The sequence below is a fragment of the Dermacentor variabilis genome, chromosome 1 (genome assembly GCF_050947875.1).
Source record: "Dermacentor variabilis isolate Ectoservices chromosome 1, ASM5094787v1, whole genome shotgun sequence".
NCBI lineage: Eukaryota > Metazoa > Arthropoda > Arachnida > Ixodida > Ixodidae > Dermacentor > Dermacentor variabilis.
The window spans coordinates 214,877,340-214,893,846 of NC_134568.1; the positions used below are offsets into that span (position 1 = coordinate 214,877,340).

Sequence of the window (16,507 nt, forward strand, 5' to 3'; positions counted from 1 at the left end):
CGTTCATTTTATGCTATAGTTTGATGGGTTTTGCACTACAGGCTATCGGCATCGACAGCAATTCGAACCACGAAGTTGGCGGTGGTCGCGTGTGTCTTTCGTGCAAAATTCGTAAAGTTTGTTTGGACGTTTAATTGCTACATCAATCAAAATGGCGTTCAAAGGAGGCCCGGGGCAGAAAGTCCAGAAGGTTATGGTGCAACCTATTGTATCCTTTTTCTGTGTGAAGTTACAAAAGTGTCTCGCAGGCGATTTCCCGGCTTTGGCCTTTTGTCTGTTCTCGTCAAGAAAAGAACGTTGCGTTATGTCTTGGTACTTGCGCTACCAGCCCTCGCGAATCTTCGATAAGCCAGTTTGGTCAGGTCTGTTTGAGTACCTTTACTGCCACCCTACCTGTACATGTCCATTTAAGTAGCTGCTATTTCACTGTATACCTTCAGTGGTTGGTGTTCTTGTTTGACTACGAGGTAACCTCGCGACGGACTGGCGTTGCTGTTTCTCCCTTGACGTTTTCATTTCAGAACCTGATCTTCAGATATCTGCAGAATGTAAGTATTAAAGTTGTTTGTAGGAGGTAATGTTTAGTGTTGTGACATCAGCACTGTGAAGATAACCTATCCAGGGGTTGCTCGTTAGTTCCATTCTGTGGGGTGTCTTTTCTTAATTGTAATGTTGTTAGAAGTTAAGAGTTGCTCTGTTCTATTACTGTTACTAGGTGCAATGAAAATAGGCAGAACAAATGGATGTTAACCTTAAAAATTGGCAAGAACCCATAGAACGTATTAGTCAAAAGGGCCCATGAAGGAATGGGTAAATCACCTAGCAAATTGTAAAAAAAAAAAAAAGAGAGAAAGATAACCGGCAGTTTACAGCTGTACAGTACGCAACCTTATAACAGATGGCCATGTGGTTCTGCGAGCTTGCTGAAATATCTTATATAGTGAACTATTGCTGGGATAATTCAGGTTATCATTAGTTTCTTATAAACAATGGCTGTTGCTGTTGTAGGTAGCTTCCATCTGGAACAATCAGAGCTCCCATTAAAATAGAATCAATTTGTAGATCAAACCAGTGTGGCTGCATTCAAAGTGGTTCAAGGTAGATGCGTTGTGAGACTTGTTCTGTGCTTTATGGCACAGAACAGGTCTGGTTGCTTCAAAATGAACTGGAATCACTACAAAGGTATACAGCAGCGATAAGGTTTATTACGAGACCCCAGTGTACGTAAAGGAACACCTGCCATGATGTAGTGGCTTTCGCGTTGTGCTGCTAAACCTGAGGGCACGGATCAAAATTCTGCCTTGGCGGACGCATTCTGATGATAGCGAAATGCAAAAGCACTCGTGTATTGTGCATTGGGTGCATGTTAAAGAACACCTGGGGGCCAAAATTAACCCAAAGTCCCCCCCTCCTGTGTGCCCCATAATCATTTTGTGGCTTTGGCTTGTACCCCAGAATTCAAGAATTATGTAAAAATACCTGGTTATCACGGTTACAAATCTGTGTGTCCTCAAAATACAGCTTGAATGCTTTCTTTCACAACCTTTTAAACTTGCTGGAGTGCTTAGAAGCAACCAGTCAAAATGCCATTAGAGAGTAAACCATGAACCATGCTAACAGTGTCACTGTTTTGCTTGCAGAGAGCACGGATCCAAGTTTGGCTGTATGAAAATGTTCACTTGAGAATTGAGGGCCACATTATCGTAAGTTCAGAGTATTTGAAATACTGCATCTTAGATGGATAATATTGTGCGTGATCCAAGGTTTGTGTTTAGAAAAATTCTTGTGCTTGTTTGGTACGAATGTATTTAAAGTGATGACACATTTGAGTAAATCATTTTCATAGTTAAGATGCCTACCAGAAACCTTATTATAAAACTGGTATATTGTATATGCAGTTTTTTGGTTTTAGCTTGAGGATGCTTTGTAGACGTTACCCAATGCAGTAGCTCACTGGCCATGGCAATGTGCAACTCTGTTTGATGCCTAGCCATAACAGCCACGCTTGGATTAGGGTGGAATGCAAAAGCGCTCAAGGTCAGTGCCGAGTTTCCCACTGCAGTGCCTCTCACAGCTCAGAAGTTGCTTTGCATTAGTAAACGCAATAATTTAATTTTTTTAAGCATAGAAGTTTGATTTGCTGTGGTAGTATTTAATAAATGGTGTAGTTTTTCTCCACATCATATGTGTAATTGCATTATTATGCATAAGATGGTAACCTCCTTGCTGTTAGTTTGGGGAAGGGGTGCTATATTTGCTACACTATATTCTGGGAGCTGCATTCTTGTTATGACCAGTCCAGTATGCTAATGTTGAATGTATAACCAAGGAAAAGCAGCAATGCATTGTTTTCATAGAGGTAAAAAGTGTGGGTTTCTTCAGCTAAATGTTGGTCTTCAAGTGTACACATTTTGAATAGCAGAGTTAAAACTGTGTACATAAGTTTATGAAAGAAAGAACTCCCTTGCACTTAAGGTGCATCAAGAGACCACTGCATGCTGCAGTTGGGAATGCTTATGTGCTCATTCATTGGACCCATTTTTCTCAAATGCACAGAGCACATACCACTAAAGAACCATAGAAGACAGACCCGCCGTGGTTGCTCAGTGGCTATGGTGTTGGGCTGCTGAGCACGAGGTCGCGGGATCGAATCCCGGCCACGGTGGCTGCATTTTGATGGGGGCAAAATGCGAAAACACCCGTGTACTTAGATTTAGGTGCACGTTAAAGAACTCCAGGTGGTCAAAATTTCCAGAGTCCCCCACTACGGCGGGCCTCAAAATCAAAGTGGTTTTGGCACGTTAAACCCCATAATTTAATTAAATAGAAGACAGAGGTTCACAAGATGGAGACTTCTTCAGTAGTCGAATAAGGGATAGTTGGAACGTGGTTCCAGCCTCAGACACCCTTTGTTCGACCACTGTTGAAGCATAGGTTTCAGTGTTTCTCGACATGTAATTTGCAGCATAGTACTGCAGCCTATTAGCCCTGAGATCTTTGAGTGGTGCCCTCTCGCGTGTGACATCAGTGGGGGGACTTCGCTGCCACGTGTGTGCTCTGCTCAAGTATTTGAAATGCAAGTAGGCAAGTTTGTAGCACAGTACATACGAAATGTTCTAGGACACTATTCCTTGCGAAATCGAGCAGAGTCGCAGTCATCGCCACACTTAGGGTGGATTGCTCCTGGTGTCGCCAGTCGTGTGTATACATGCATGTACGGCGGTGGTTTTTCGTCATTGCAGCTCCGTTGTCGTGGTGGACTCATGGTGATTTGTCAGCCCCTTTTTTACAGTGAACTGCAGCATTTGGCCTTCAGACACTGTGTCTGCACTCTAATACTCTGTTTTGCTGTGCAGCGTGTACTGCGTGTTCGGTCACCTGCTATGTTGGCCACAGACATACCCATTTTGTTGCTGCACAGCGCATTAAGCATATCACGAAAGATGTTTGATGCCATTCTCAGGAAACTACGTGATCATTGTGGTGCATTAATGCATGCACTGCTTTAGTGGCATTGCAGGAAAATGCGCTGTGGAACGCCTGATACAAGTGCGGGCAAAATTAGTGGAGAAAACAGTTATGTAGTAATGTGTTGAAGTGCTGACCTTCACAAGATTTTATTTAAGCTTGGTTACTTTCACCGTAACACAGCTCGCTTCTGCATGTTAGTCGGCTAAACGTAACCCTTTCTTTGCTCCTGCCATGGGTAGCAGGCACATTGCGCAGGTGAGGTTCATCCATCATGAGAATTAGTGCTATTGCGTAACAAAAATAAGTGGCAACCTTTGCCTAGAACAACACCATTTGTGGGGATGCGAAGGGACCTTGGTTGCCGGAGCCGCGGGCTGCGATGACGGCGTACTGTCTTTGGCCATGGAGACGGAGAAAACGTGGCGTCCGCTCTGAAGATCCAGGGCCGTGAGGAATAGAGCCCGCAACCTCCACCAAAAAGATGTTACGGGGAGTATTCACTCAACAGTAAACGGCTAGCACTTGGCTAGTCAAGACTGCACAGGACATACAGGTTTTAGAAAGTTTTTCAGTCCGACAGGACAGACTCCGACCCAGCCCCACTACAGAGTCTGTCTTCGCCACTGTTCGTGACAATATGTAACGTGTCGTATGTATTTGGAACTAAAACAAAAAAAAATTGAGAAGCCTAGGTTTGCTGGTACTTGACCAAGCAAAAAGCTGGAGTGCTAGACTCGCACCACATTAACCGACACTAAACATGCATACAAAGGCACAATAAAATGTTCCCAGGCTTTCCAGCGTTTTCTTTCGCTTTATAACATAATAGCTTTAGAACGCTGATATAGTGATGCTTTCGTAGTCGTTGCCTGCAGTTTGAAAGTGCTTTGAACAGAAATAGTGTTATGCTAATCTAAACAAATTTTTTTTTAGAAAGACAATGCGATTTATTAGCAAGAAAATAGTGTAAAGCATGCTTGGCAATTATGAAACATGGTATACCTTGGCACATCTAATGTTGGAGGTAAACTAATGTTCGAGGTTTTTACATTTCGCCCCCATTGAAGTGCGGCCATGGACGAATCGGCAACCTCGAACTTGGTAGTGCAGCGCCATAGCCTCTGAGCTAACGCATCGGGTGGTTACATAAAAGATATATACAGGGGTGAGAATCCTGTGCCAATTGCGCCATTTTGATGCAAACACAAATTCCGGCACAAAACTACGCCAAACGCAAAGAATTGCCCTAAATTGTGCCACTCTGCACCAGAACAGCTTCAGCATGTGTGCTCCGGCAGTGGCCGCGAAGAGTGAATGGATATGTTGTCTGAAAAAGAGTAGCTGTTCACATTTGCACACTGTGCAACGGCACCTCCCATACAGTTTCTAGTAATTTTTGCACATATAGCACTGGAGTTTTCGGTGCTTCTTGTAAATTGTTAGCGTGCGCTCAGCCACTCCCGGCTGTCATTGCTGCTGTCGTAATGGCCAGGACAGCTGTATTTAGAGCGGCAAAATACAATCAAGTGGACCAAGCGGCGTAGCACTCCCTAGCTGTGGTGAAAAACAGTGAAAAGTGGGCTGAGGGCACTGCGAGCGAAATAGATATTGGGGAAGTGAGCGCTACAGTGAGCGGGCGTATCTGTCCTCAGGGCCAGTACTATAACGTAAAGCTATTGCAATCTATGTTCGTGCCCGCATGGGTGACACCTGGCCCATTTTGACCTATCGCGAAGGGCTAAAGGCGGATTTGGAATAAAAACAGATTGAAATAGTTATGTTATACCAGCCCAGGGTCAATTGCGGTGCGGTGACATATAGTGACCCAGAAATTACATTACCCCATCGATTGGGCAGCATCGTTTGGGAACATTTTCTGCTATCATCATGAGCGTTGGTTTGGGAATATATAGTGCGATTGTAGTGCCACCGACGCTCTTGGCTTTGCAGGAAAGCATGTGCCGTGCCACTGCGCGACCCACTCATCCATATTCTAGCACGCTATATCCACAAAGCGTGCTTCTATCGCCCCGCATTCTGATTGGCTTGCGGCAAGGCAAAGCTATTTCTGTTACGTAGAAATTGCTTTCAATAAACCACGGTAGTTCATATCTCTGGCTTCTCTGTACGGTCTGTTGGTGAAGCGCATTCCCAGGCACTTCACCCACACTGTCAAGATATTCAATAAAAATGTATTTGTAAAAATTTGCTACTTTTCGAAATTTCAGATTCACTGTTGCAAAATGTGTTTTCTGCAATCGCTGCCACTAATTAAAAATCTACAGGCACTATTACCAAAATTTGCATGCACTCGGCAGCTTCAGTATTAGCGTAATCTGCTTCAAAATGCAGCTTAAATATAGCTTAAAATACAGCTAATGTTGCTTAAGGCAGTTGCAGTACAGTGCTCGTGTTTCTTGTGTTCGGTCGTCATTTCTAAGTGCGCTACTATATTCCATTATTCCACCAAAATTCAAATTGGCCTGCTCCAAACTGCTTCAAAATGCAATTTTTTCTGCTCCAAACTGCTCCAAAACGCAGTTTTACTTGCTCCAAAAATTGCTCCATAATGACTTTGGGCAGTCCTACCCCTGTATATAACGTTTGTTGTCATCCTAATGCTGACATTTATAAATCTAACACTAACAAAAATACAGATAGTAATAGGAGAGCGCCATGCTAAGTGGGCTCAGTTGGAGCACGGGCGAACATGCGAAAATGAACCTAATATAATGGGAGCATAGCAGACAACAAAGGCAAGTCCCTTGTCTGACGTCACCGGAGTACCATTCGCAGCTGCGCCATCGGTTGCACACGAAGTTAATCGCTGTGTCAGCGCTTCACTAGCTGACATTGCTTTTAATTACGTGTGCTGAACTTGTTTAGTGTTCTGTACAGTAGTTGTCACTGTATTGCATAATGGCAGAGGTTCACTTCTGCTTTGCTTTGTTGTGTTGTCTGCAGCAACTGGTTGCTCTTGATGCATCACGTGGTTATGTGATGCTGCTTGTAGCTGGCGCTGCTCTGTGACTGGTCACAAGCAACCCCGATAGGAAAGTTGTTTGAACCCACATCATTGTCTTCATGGCTGCTGCGACAAGAAAATATTCAGCAGAGCCCATCCTACGACGACTGTCAACATTAATGTAATCAGCAGTAAAGCAATGTAGCAACAAACTGTATTGCTGAAGACGCCTTCATTTACAATCTGTAGTAGGGAAAGTGATCTAAACATGTTAATTTCATTAATATGCTGCAGGATATTGTATAGTTTTTCTCGGAGGTTTTGTAAAAGTAGCTTTCGTATTCTGGCTCCCAATAGCCACACCGAAGTAGGTCCCCTGAATAAAAGTAAAGGCAGCAACCTTCTTTCACTATCTTGCTGCCCGAGCGGGCAATTGAGGGCATGCAAGGAGATCTGGGGCTTATTCATGCCTCCCTGTTGATGAAGTGGAGTCGTGTAGTTGTGCTGGCACCATTTCCGTTTAAACAAGCATGCAGATGCTCGCGCGAGGCCAGGCACTTTTTTCTCTCTTATGCACACCAGCGCCATGGCAGTAGCTGTTCATCATAGTGAGTAGCCCTGCAATCGCAGGGATTGCGAATCCTAATATTGTAGTGATCACAAGTGCTGCGAAGTGCAATTGCTCCAATGAAAGAGAGCAAACTGAGGGTGCGAGTGGCACTGGAAGGGACATGTGGTGAGGTGACTCGGCCAAGGAGAGGGGGAATGTCGCTACTTTTACTTTTGCTTATTTAGGGGGCATACATCCTATCATTCAATGTGAGATAGCTCGGCGCTTCTAGTGAGTGGCAAAGTGAAGTTAGTCACATGTAGACTCTTAGTTTGAGCTAGTTCGTGCTGTTACCCCACCTAGATACGTTTTGAATAAACCACTGTGGTGTTCATTAGCCCTGGCTTCTTGAAATCTTCTGTTGGAGAATACCTCCAGTTGCTTCACCAGCACTTAGTACATAAATAGTAGAAAGAATACCTTTAGGCTGCTTTTCAGCGCTTCTTTAATACTGCAGATTGTGGTGTTTGGTGACTCTTACCCCACTTAATCATGAATGCTCTAAATTAGAATATACATGCTCCAGAGTGCTTCACTATTAAGGTATATGTGCTACAGATGGCTCCAAAATCAAAATTGGTCTGCTTCAAACTGCTCCAGAATGAAGCTTTACCTGATACAAAAATTGCTACAAAATTACATTGGGCATTCCCACCCCTGCTATCTCCTCGTGGGCATTCGTGGTGCAGCGCTCTTAAGTGTCGAGTTGCTGTGTGCTTGAGAACATGTGTGACAGGGGTTCGGTTCTGTCCATCGCCGGAGATGGACTTTTTTTTTTTTTTTTTTTGGTTATTGAAAGTCGGGGAGAATGGTTAGGCAGACATGGACACGGGCTGACCAGAAAGTGGGCAAAATATCCTTGGAGTGCTAATCGCATTACAAGCAGGTAATCCCCACGTATGAACATTCATAAATTTGCACTCTTTGAAACAGGCTGCAGTGCTACATCTTGGATTTAGTGCTTTTCTAAAATACCCTGGAGAAGTGCTACTGCATTTCTGCTGCCCTTGGCCACATGTTAGCCACACCAGTTTCTTTGTCAGTTTTAAGCAGCTTGTCTTAGATAAATGATCTGTTTTCTTGTAGTCTTTGTGTCTATGCAGTGAAAGCTGAGGTAATTATATTGACATGCTTCCAGGGCTTTGATGAATATATGAACCTAGTACTAGATGATGCGGAAGAAATCTACACCAAGCCAAAGTACCGTAAACAAGTTGGTAAGTTATGAAGATACTGTTCTTTTATCCAAATTACGAAATGTAGGTTTAACATCAGGCAAGTAAAAGGACAGAGTCTCTAAATTAAGCTGGTAATGGGCCTTCAAGTGTATGAAATTGAAGCTTGATTTTAAACTTTTCAAGGATGTCTTAATGTACTTCGGTCATTTACCTGGGTTTTAGTTGAAGCACATGGCTTTGTGAATACCACCTTACATCTGATGACCGTTCACGAGAAATAAACAATGGCTGAATGCAGCTGTAGCGTTTTCTTCTTGCTTTGCACCATCTAAATCGACCATCACTCTTGCTCACAGCTCAGCTGTGGTTTACAGTTCATGTAGCACATCTATGGGGCTAAAAGAAAAAACAAAGGCAAATGGCCCTCAAGCATAGTAAGTTAACTGGTACTGTTGGATTTTTTAGTGCATAGATGACTCTTAGTATAAATACGATTTCAAATTCTATTGTGGTGAAGTAGCAAGCCAAAAGATGTGTGTGATCTTCGGGCCGGGCCTTGAAAGCCGTTCGCAGTGCTGTGAAGCAATGCACGAGAGCTTATTATTTTCCATAAATTTTTGCTTGTTAATTTTATGGCAGCTTTGTTCTGATAGTTTTCTTGCTTTTGACGAGTGTTGTAATATCTGCACATCTAAGCATGAAGAATAGGTAGGTGGCTAAAATGTGACTTGCATTTTTTTTATAACAAAGTTTCAGAATAGCACTTATCATGACTTTGTTAGATGCACTTGTATGTAGGTGTTTAGATACTTAGAGCTTCGGTTCTTGTTGACACATTTATGTATATATTCCCTATGCTTTCTTTGGCTTCTTTGTTTGTTGGCTTCATGTAGGGTTGACTAGAAAAAGAATTGAGCCTCTCGGTTCCCCTTTGTTTGTCTCATTGCCTAGTGAGAGTCTCGATTCTGACAGCCTTGATGCCATAAGGTAGCATATGAGGATTTAATGGTCAATTGCCTGCTCTGAAGCTCGCATACTATGCGACGCCTGCAGTTAAAAGTATGTTGCACATTCACCGCCATGGCTATGAGTGGTGCTGGCCAACACTCCCAAGGCCAAATCTAGTACAAAACTACCCAAGGAGGCATATGGGAGGACAGCTGCCATAGCTCAATTGGCAGAGCACTGCACATGTGATGCAAAACATGCGGGTTCAGTTCCCACTGGCAACAGGTTGTCTTTCTGCCCACTTTCATGCACCTTTTCCTTATTCCTACCTTTCAATTAAAACTACAGTTAATTCACTCCCCTGTGCTTTCTTTGGCTTCTTTGATGGTATAAACAAAAATAAAGGGCCTTGGTTCCCTTTCTTTTTCATATGTACAGGGTGTCCCAGTTAACTTAGACCAAGATTTTTAAAAAACCCAAGGGCTCTAGAGAAATAGTACAGACTGCGTAGTAGCCATAGTCGTGTGTACTTACAGCCAGTATTTATTTTTCATCACAAAATATTAATTGCTTTTAATTACTGAACTATGCAATTATTGCTTGAATTGCAAACATACAAATAACAGAATTGTAGGGCACCTCAAATAATCTCCAAATCAAGCATTTGTTTCGTGCTCAGCTTTGCCTCATTGGTATTTTCTGAGAAAAAACAAAAGCATGCGAAACATCCAAAAGACGAAATACCATATTTCGAAGCTGAGAAACGATGACACCGCACTTGGGATTGTAATTTTGTGCAGTTTTTTTTTTTTACCATTAGTTTAACTTCTGCAGCCTTGTTTCATGATATGCGAAGGTTAAAGCTATCCCAAGTGCCTCATGATCGAGCACACCATTCTTGTGTCCGCTGATGCTTATCGCACAACACTTAAGTCACGAAACCTTGCCAGCCATCCTGCATGACGAAGCCTTGTACGATGCAGCGATAAATAAATGCAGCCATATATCTTTCAAAGGTTGCTTGGAGGCGCGAACACGCATCTATTTCATATTTCACGTATTTTGCAGGCGTTTCTTTTTTTCTTGGAAAAAAACCAGGCACACTTCAGCACAACATAAATGCTTGATTCAGAGGTTATTTAAGGTGCCCTACAAGTTTGTATATGACATGTTTGCGATTCAAGCAATAATTCGTACAATTTTTACTTTGTACTTTAATTAGTTCACTAATTAAATGTAGTCAATTAATACTTCGTGATGAGAAAATACTGGCTGTAAGTACACACGATTGCCGCTGCTGTGCAGTCAGTACAATTTCTCTAGAGCTCTTTTTTTTTTTTTTTTTTTTAAATCTTGGTCCAAGTTAAAAAGGACAGCCGATGTATTCTCACCTCCATACTTGTATTTTGAGGTGCACTCTGTCAAAAGCTCTGAAGCCACTGTGAGATTTTATGTGGAATAGCTTTAGCATTGATGTATTCTTGTGTGTAGTGTTGTGCAAAAAAATACGCTTTATTTCTAAATGCAACTGCCGTGTACACTAAAGGCAAATATTAACTCAGTATGGGCTGTTGAAATGCCATTCCAGAAACCTCGCAGCATTTGTTTCGTGCTAAGACTTAGTTTAATAGAAAATCGTGTCTAAAAGGTCTGCATACCTTTAGTGCAATTCAGATCGCCCGCCCCTGAGCGGGAAGTGCTGACATTGCATTACTATCACTGGCCTTTACTGCTGTTGGCGAGTCAAACGGCGCCCGACAGATGACCCTATGGTTTTTTGCACAAAACGTAAACATACTGTCATGGAGATACCGAGCCTAGACAGCGTTGAATTTGCCACTGCAGCTGCTCTCGGTCAAGTGGCGTGGACCGTTTGGTTATACCACGGCATCACGTGGACATGGCATTCTCGACTACTTTCATTTCGTGTGAGTTTTGCAAGCCAGCAGAACTTGCGCAGCTCTATGCGATAACGAAACTAGTGAAATGCGAAAGCGAGGGCAGTGCAGAGTCGAGCGAAAATGAAACCTTTTCACCACCCGCATCGTTGACAAGGGTAATGTCAGCGAGTTTTTTTTCTAAAAGGTGAATAGGGTTGGACAAGCAGAATTTCTTTCCGTCTTATAATGCAATGCATTGGTCTTTTTGTCACAAGTGTTTGAGTACAAGTGACGTAATTATAACGAGTGCCTGTGTCATCTGGCTAGTACTTGAATGTCCCGGGGAACTATAAAATCATGTCCTGCATTTACTTCAATTTCTCGATTACTAAAGCTCTGTTCACAGTAATACTGACGCCTTAGACATTCTCGAGCATTAGCTTATCACTTTAGCTTTACTTAATATATGCCTTTAGTGTCTGTTTGAAGGGCCCCTCACCAGGTCTGGCCATATTGAACTGACAAGCGCCGTGCATACAATGCATGCTAACAATTTCATACTAACGATCATGACTGCTAATTATTACATCCCTACGTGCTATGGAAAGAGCCTAAATTTCAAATCAAACACCGTTTGCCCTTTCCCTCTTGGGCACCACGCTCCCAGCCGTCGAGTCGACATATTGTGCAAGTGCACCTACAACATGGCAGTGCTGTGTCGCTCATAGTGACACGTGACATCGAGAATTATTCAAGGCAACATCAGTTATTTGTTTAATTTGTTGCTGCAATAGATGAATTAAAAGTTTAGAGAAATAATAAAGCCTATAAACAGAATGTACCATAGGAAGAGAGGTGTACTTCAGTTTCATCTGCTTGTTCCCCCGTCGTGCAGTCTGAAACTGCAGAGAATGAAACTGTCATTTTCTACCTTGTTCCAGCACCGCGTTCATGCCCTTTCATCCTCTCATGCTTGCCTCATTGCTCATGATTGTGGCACTGATAAGATGCTCTCGTCAAAATGGTCCGCTGTGTAAAATGATCCAAATGCAACAGCCCGCGCGCAGGAGCGTCAACATAAGTGCGCCGCTCAGCAAAAACACGAAAGGGAAAGAATGAAAGAAGGCGGGGACAGTGACGTATTCGTCATGCGATTCTCCGGCTTCGATATGGGAGAACACTGGGAAGGAATTTCGCTTGCGGAGGCTAAATGGGGCAAGTGGAGAGGGTCTTATGTTGGCGCTGACGCTCGCCTCCTGAAATCATGGGTTCGCACCACCTCAAATATTTCTCTGCTATTAATGAACTAATTAAAAAAATTGTGGTAAAACACTCCTTAGAGGGCACATAACTTCCAGCGTATAACCAAGATTTGCTATTGGGCCTGTTGAGGGGCCCTTAAACTCTAGGAAGCAACAAAATCATCTCATTAATAGCCGAGATCGAAATATTGCAGTGCCGCGAACCCATGATTTCGGGAGGTGAGCTCCACTGCCAAGCGAAATTCCTTTCCTGCATTCTCGCACACTGGACCTCGAGGATCGAGTGAAGCATACATCATGGGCCTCCCTTAATTTGGTTTTCTTTTCTACTCGCTTTTCTTGTGCCGCGGGTTACTTCCGCTGACGGCGGCATGCATGAGCTGTTGCGCACGATTTTGTGCGCTGTGCATGAGGACACCCGACTAGTGGTATAAATAAGTGCTATATGAATAATGAAGCAGACGCAAGCGGTTCACAGAGCATGATCCTGCACTGGAACATGGTAGAAAATGACGTACAGTCGAACCTGGTTATATCGAACTCGTAAGAAAAATGCCTATCAGTTCGATATAGGGCATAATTCGGTAAAAGCCTGCTAGAGAATTGGGTGTCATAAAAGCACTTCATTATGAAGCTAGCTTAGTTTCGCATGAAATAGTCCTGTATATTCTACTGCTTGGGCAATTTCGCTGCCTGCGATGCACCCACTTCTCCACATTGTCTAAAGAGTCGCAGCAACTGAAGTCGCAATCTTCCACATTCGCGCAGAAGTGCCGGACTAGTGCAAGTGCACCAATAACCTCGGATGATGTCGGCAAAGGATCGTCGTTGCTCTCCTCATTGTGCCCATTATCACTTGTGCTCGGTACGATGTTGGCAATGTTGTAGTCTTCGTTTTCAGGCTCTCCCATGGGCACGGCACCATCATCCACACTCACAAACTCACCGACCATTGATCCGTCAACGGCTTCCGGAAATTCTGACGGCTCGCTCCAAACTCTGGCGACACAAGCAACTGCTTTGTCGCACTCATAAAAATTTTCAGTTGCCACCGGGCACGCGGAAGCTGGCACATCTGAAGGAATTGCGGATGAACCACTTGCACAGGGCCGCTTTGACGTCGCCATGCGTACGTATCGGGTGCCACGGGCACCGGGTCACGAGTTTGTCCACTTTAGCCCTAATCTTCCCCTTATTCTTCCTTCAAGATCGTGCTGAGCATGCTCCTCGGAATCTTGCATGCTGCGGCGACATCCGACTTCTCACCGCGTTCAACTCGATCCACGATTTCGACCTTCATGGCAAAGGCAAATTTTTTCGCTTCGCACAAGCCATCACGGCAGAACAGCAGCGAGACCACTCGCACTTCCACCATCTTGCACGATGAGGGCACAACAGCCTTTGATTGATTGTTGAGCAAGCACTGCAAGCGGGCCAGGATCATATTTTGCAGGGGGGTGTCGGCTCGCACGACGGGGCATGGTCACAGTAGGCAGAGTAGGTGGATGGCGCAACGCCTCTTGACGTTCGATATATCGGGAGTAGATGCTATTTTTGTTCGATGTAAGCGTAATTTTTGCATATATACTCATTGTAACTACCGTATTTACTCTCATAATGATTGCACTTTTTTGTCAAAAAAAATTGACACAAATTCATGGCTGCGATCATTACACGAGAAATTAAAAAAATAGACTTTTGATGACAAAATTTAGGGGTGCGATCATTACGCGAGTGCGATCATTACCCGAGTAAATACGGTATACCATGTTCAGAAATTCTTCGATATACAGAGTAATTCGATCTAAATGGGTTCAATATAGTCGGGGTCGACTGTGTTTCACTGTCTGTACGCGTGACTGCATGACATGGGAACCAGCAGATGAAATGGAAGTACATCTCTCTCGCTGAGGTGCGAAGTAAAACAAAAACATGCAGGCATTCGGTTTGTGTTTTCTTATTTCTCTAAGTTTTAATTTGTCTGTTCAAGCAAATATTACACAAGTAACAGACGTTGCCTTCAATAATTCTCGAGGTCATGTGTCACCATGAGCAACGTGTACAGCACACACACGTGTACGTAAGCGCACTAGCAAATGTACAGGGTCTGTTCTGAAAGTAGTAGGACTGGTTTTTTTCCTGGGCGAATGCGGGTGAGAGGCAGTCCACGCGCAGGATCGGTGAAGGGGTTATTGGGAGCGTTGGGAAAAATCGGCAGTCTGCTTTCGGCCGTTGAAGATTGCAGGTTGCTTGTACCGTGAACCCCTGTCGAAACGCCTCGTCACGGAGAATCATGGAGCGTTTACTGAATCAGCGATACGCTATTAAATTTTGTGTAAAGCTTCGTAAAACGGGCAAAGAGACTCGCGACATGATTAAGGAGGCCTACAGTGATGCTGCCATGGGTAGATCAGGTGTTTTTGAGTGGCACAAGCTGTTCTGAGAAGGTAGGGAAAGCGTGGAAGATGACGACCGCTCCAGACGCCCTTCGACCAGCAAGACCAGCGAAAATGTGTCGCGAGTGAAAAATTTACTGAACAGTGATCGTAGGACGAGTATCAGAATCATTGCTGATGATCTGAGGATTCCTTAAACGCAAGTTTTTGAGATCGTGACAGAAAACTTAGCCATGAGGAAAGTGTGCACGAAGTTCGTGCCATGAGTGTTGCCAGAGGAGCAAAAGGCCGACCGGAAAGCGATCTGCCAGGATCTTCTTCACCATGTGAATCAGGACCCCGACTGTTTGGACAATGTAGTGACCCATGAAGAGACGTGGGTGTTTGATTACGATCCAGAGAGCAAGCGGCAGAGCTCAGAATGGCACACCCCTTCTTCCCCACGCCCCAAAAAAGCATGAATGAGCAAATCCAAGCAAAAGTCCATGCTCATTTGCTTTTTTGATCGACATGGAGTCATCCACAAAGAGTTCGTACCACTCGGACAAACAGTTAATGCAGTGTTTTACGTAGTCCTCAAAAGACTGTGAAAACGCATTGTTCGTGTCCGCCCAGCCATCGCCAACATTTGGCGGCTGCATCATGACATTGCGCCGAGCCACACAGCATTCTGCGTGGTGGAGTATCTTGCCCAGCACAAGGTGGCAACGCTGCCTCAGCCCCCCTACAGCCACGACTTGGCCCCGCCAAACTTTTTTCCATTCCCAAGAATAAAATCGACGCTCAAGGGGAAGCATTACGGATCGGTAGAGGCGGTTCAACCGGCCGTGACGAGGGAGCTAAACAGCATTCTGGTCCAGGCGTTCCTGGAGGCGTATGAAAACTGGAAAACTTGTTGGCAGCAGTGTGTAGATGCAGAAGGGTGCTACTTTGAAAAATTCTAATAGTTTGTACTATTCTCATAAATAAGATTGTTTTTTAAAAATGACTCCTATTTTCAGAACAGACCCTGTACGTCATCCTCCAGCTTGCAGCGTGGCGGCTGCGAGGAGAAGGGAAAATGGCGTTCGGTTTGAAATTTCAGGCCTTTCCACGGCACATAGCGATGTAATACTTAGCAGATACCATCATTATCGCACATTGTATGCTGCGTGCTTGTCAGCTTAAAATGGCCAGACCTGTTGAGGGGCCCTTTAAAGAATCAGCTTTGTAGAGATGGCATTTTGTGCAAGCTTACGCAACTTCACCTGCTGTTCATTCTTTGTTGTCACCCTTTTCACCATGTTCATCGACATTTATTAATGAATGGTGCATTGCCAGCTGTCTTAAAGCATGTAGATTGCTAATCTGTTGTTTGAACCATTCAGAAATAGTATTTCTAATATAATTTTTTTTTCTCCTTTTAGGGCGGATCCTTCTGAAGGGCGAAAATATCACACTGATTATGAGCACGCAGAACATGTGAATGAGGCCAAGTGGTCGTGTCCAGGAGATTTGCATCTTTTGTGTTTCCATCTCGTGTACATCAGGTTTTTAAGTCAGTGTGGCGGCTTCATAAAAATGTATCAAGTACCATAAAATATCTGACAGAAGTCTCTGAGTGTCGAGCCTTTTTCAGCCGTAGCAACAAGCTTTGCAAGACGGTTTTTCTCTTCAGTGATTTGATACAGGTCACTTGAAAGAAATTCTATGCTTTCTTTGCCTTTCTTGTGATAGGGATTCCACATAGAAGTGCTCTCAATCAGGTCTTCTGTTGAATCTGCTGTTGCTTGATACTGATGCTTTCTGTCCTCTTGG

General features: G+C 43.9%; 1 protein-coding gene across 1 annotated transcript; it reads left to right on the forward strand.

Annotated features, from left to right (window-relative positions):
* Positions 1 to 42: 42 nt before the first annotated feature.
* SmE (Small ribonucleoprotein particle protein SmE) lies at positions 43 to 16,305 on the forward strand. The gene is made up of 5 exons (XM_075668607.1): positions 43 to 208; positions 522 to 548; positions 1,641 to 1,703; positions 8,185 to 8,263; positions 16,117 to 16,305. The coding sequence occupies exons 1-5, from the start codon at positions 152 to 154 to the stop codon at positions 16,173 to 16,175; spliced, it is 285 nt and encodes a 94-aa protein (XP_075524722.1). The 5' UTR covers positions 43 to 151; the 3' UTR covers positions 16,176 to 16,305.
* The last annotated feature ends 202 nt before the right edge of the window (positions 16,306 to 16,507 follow it).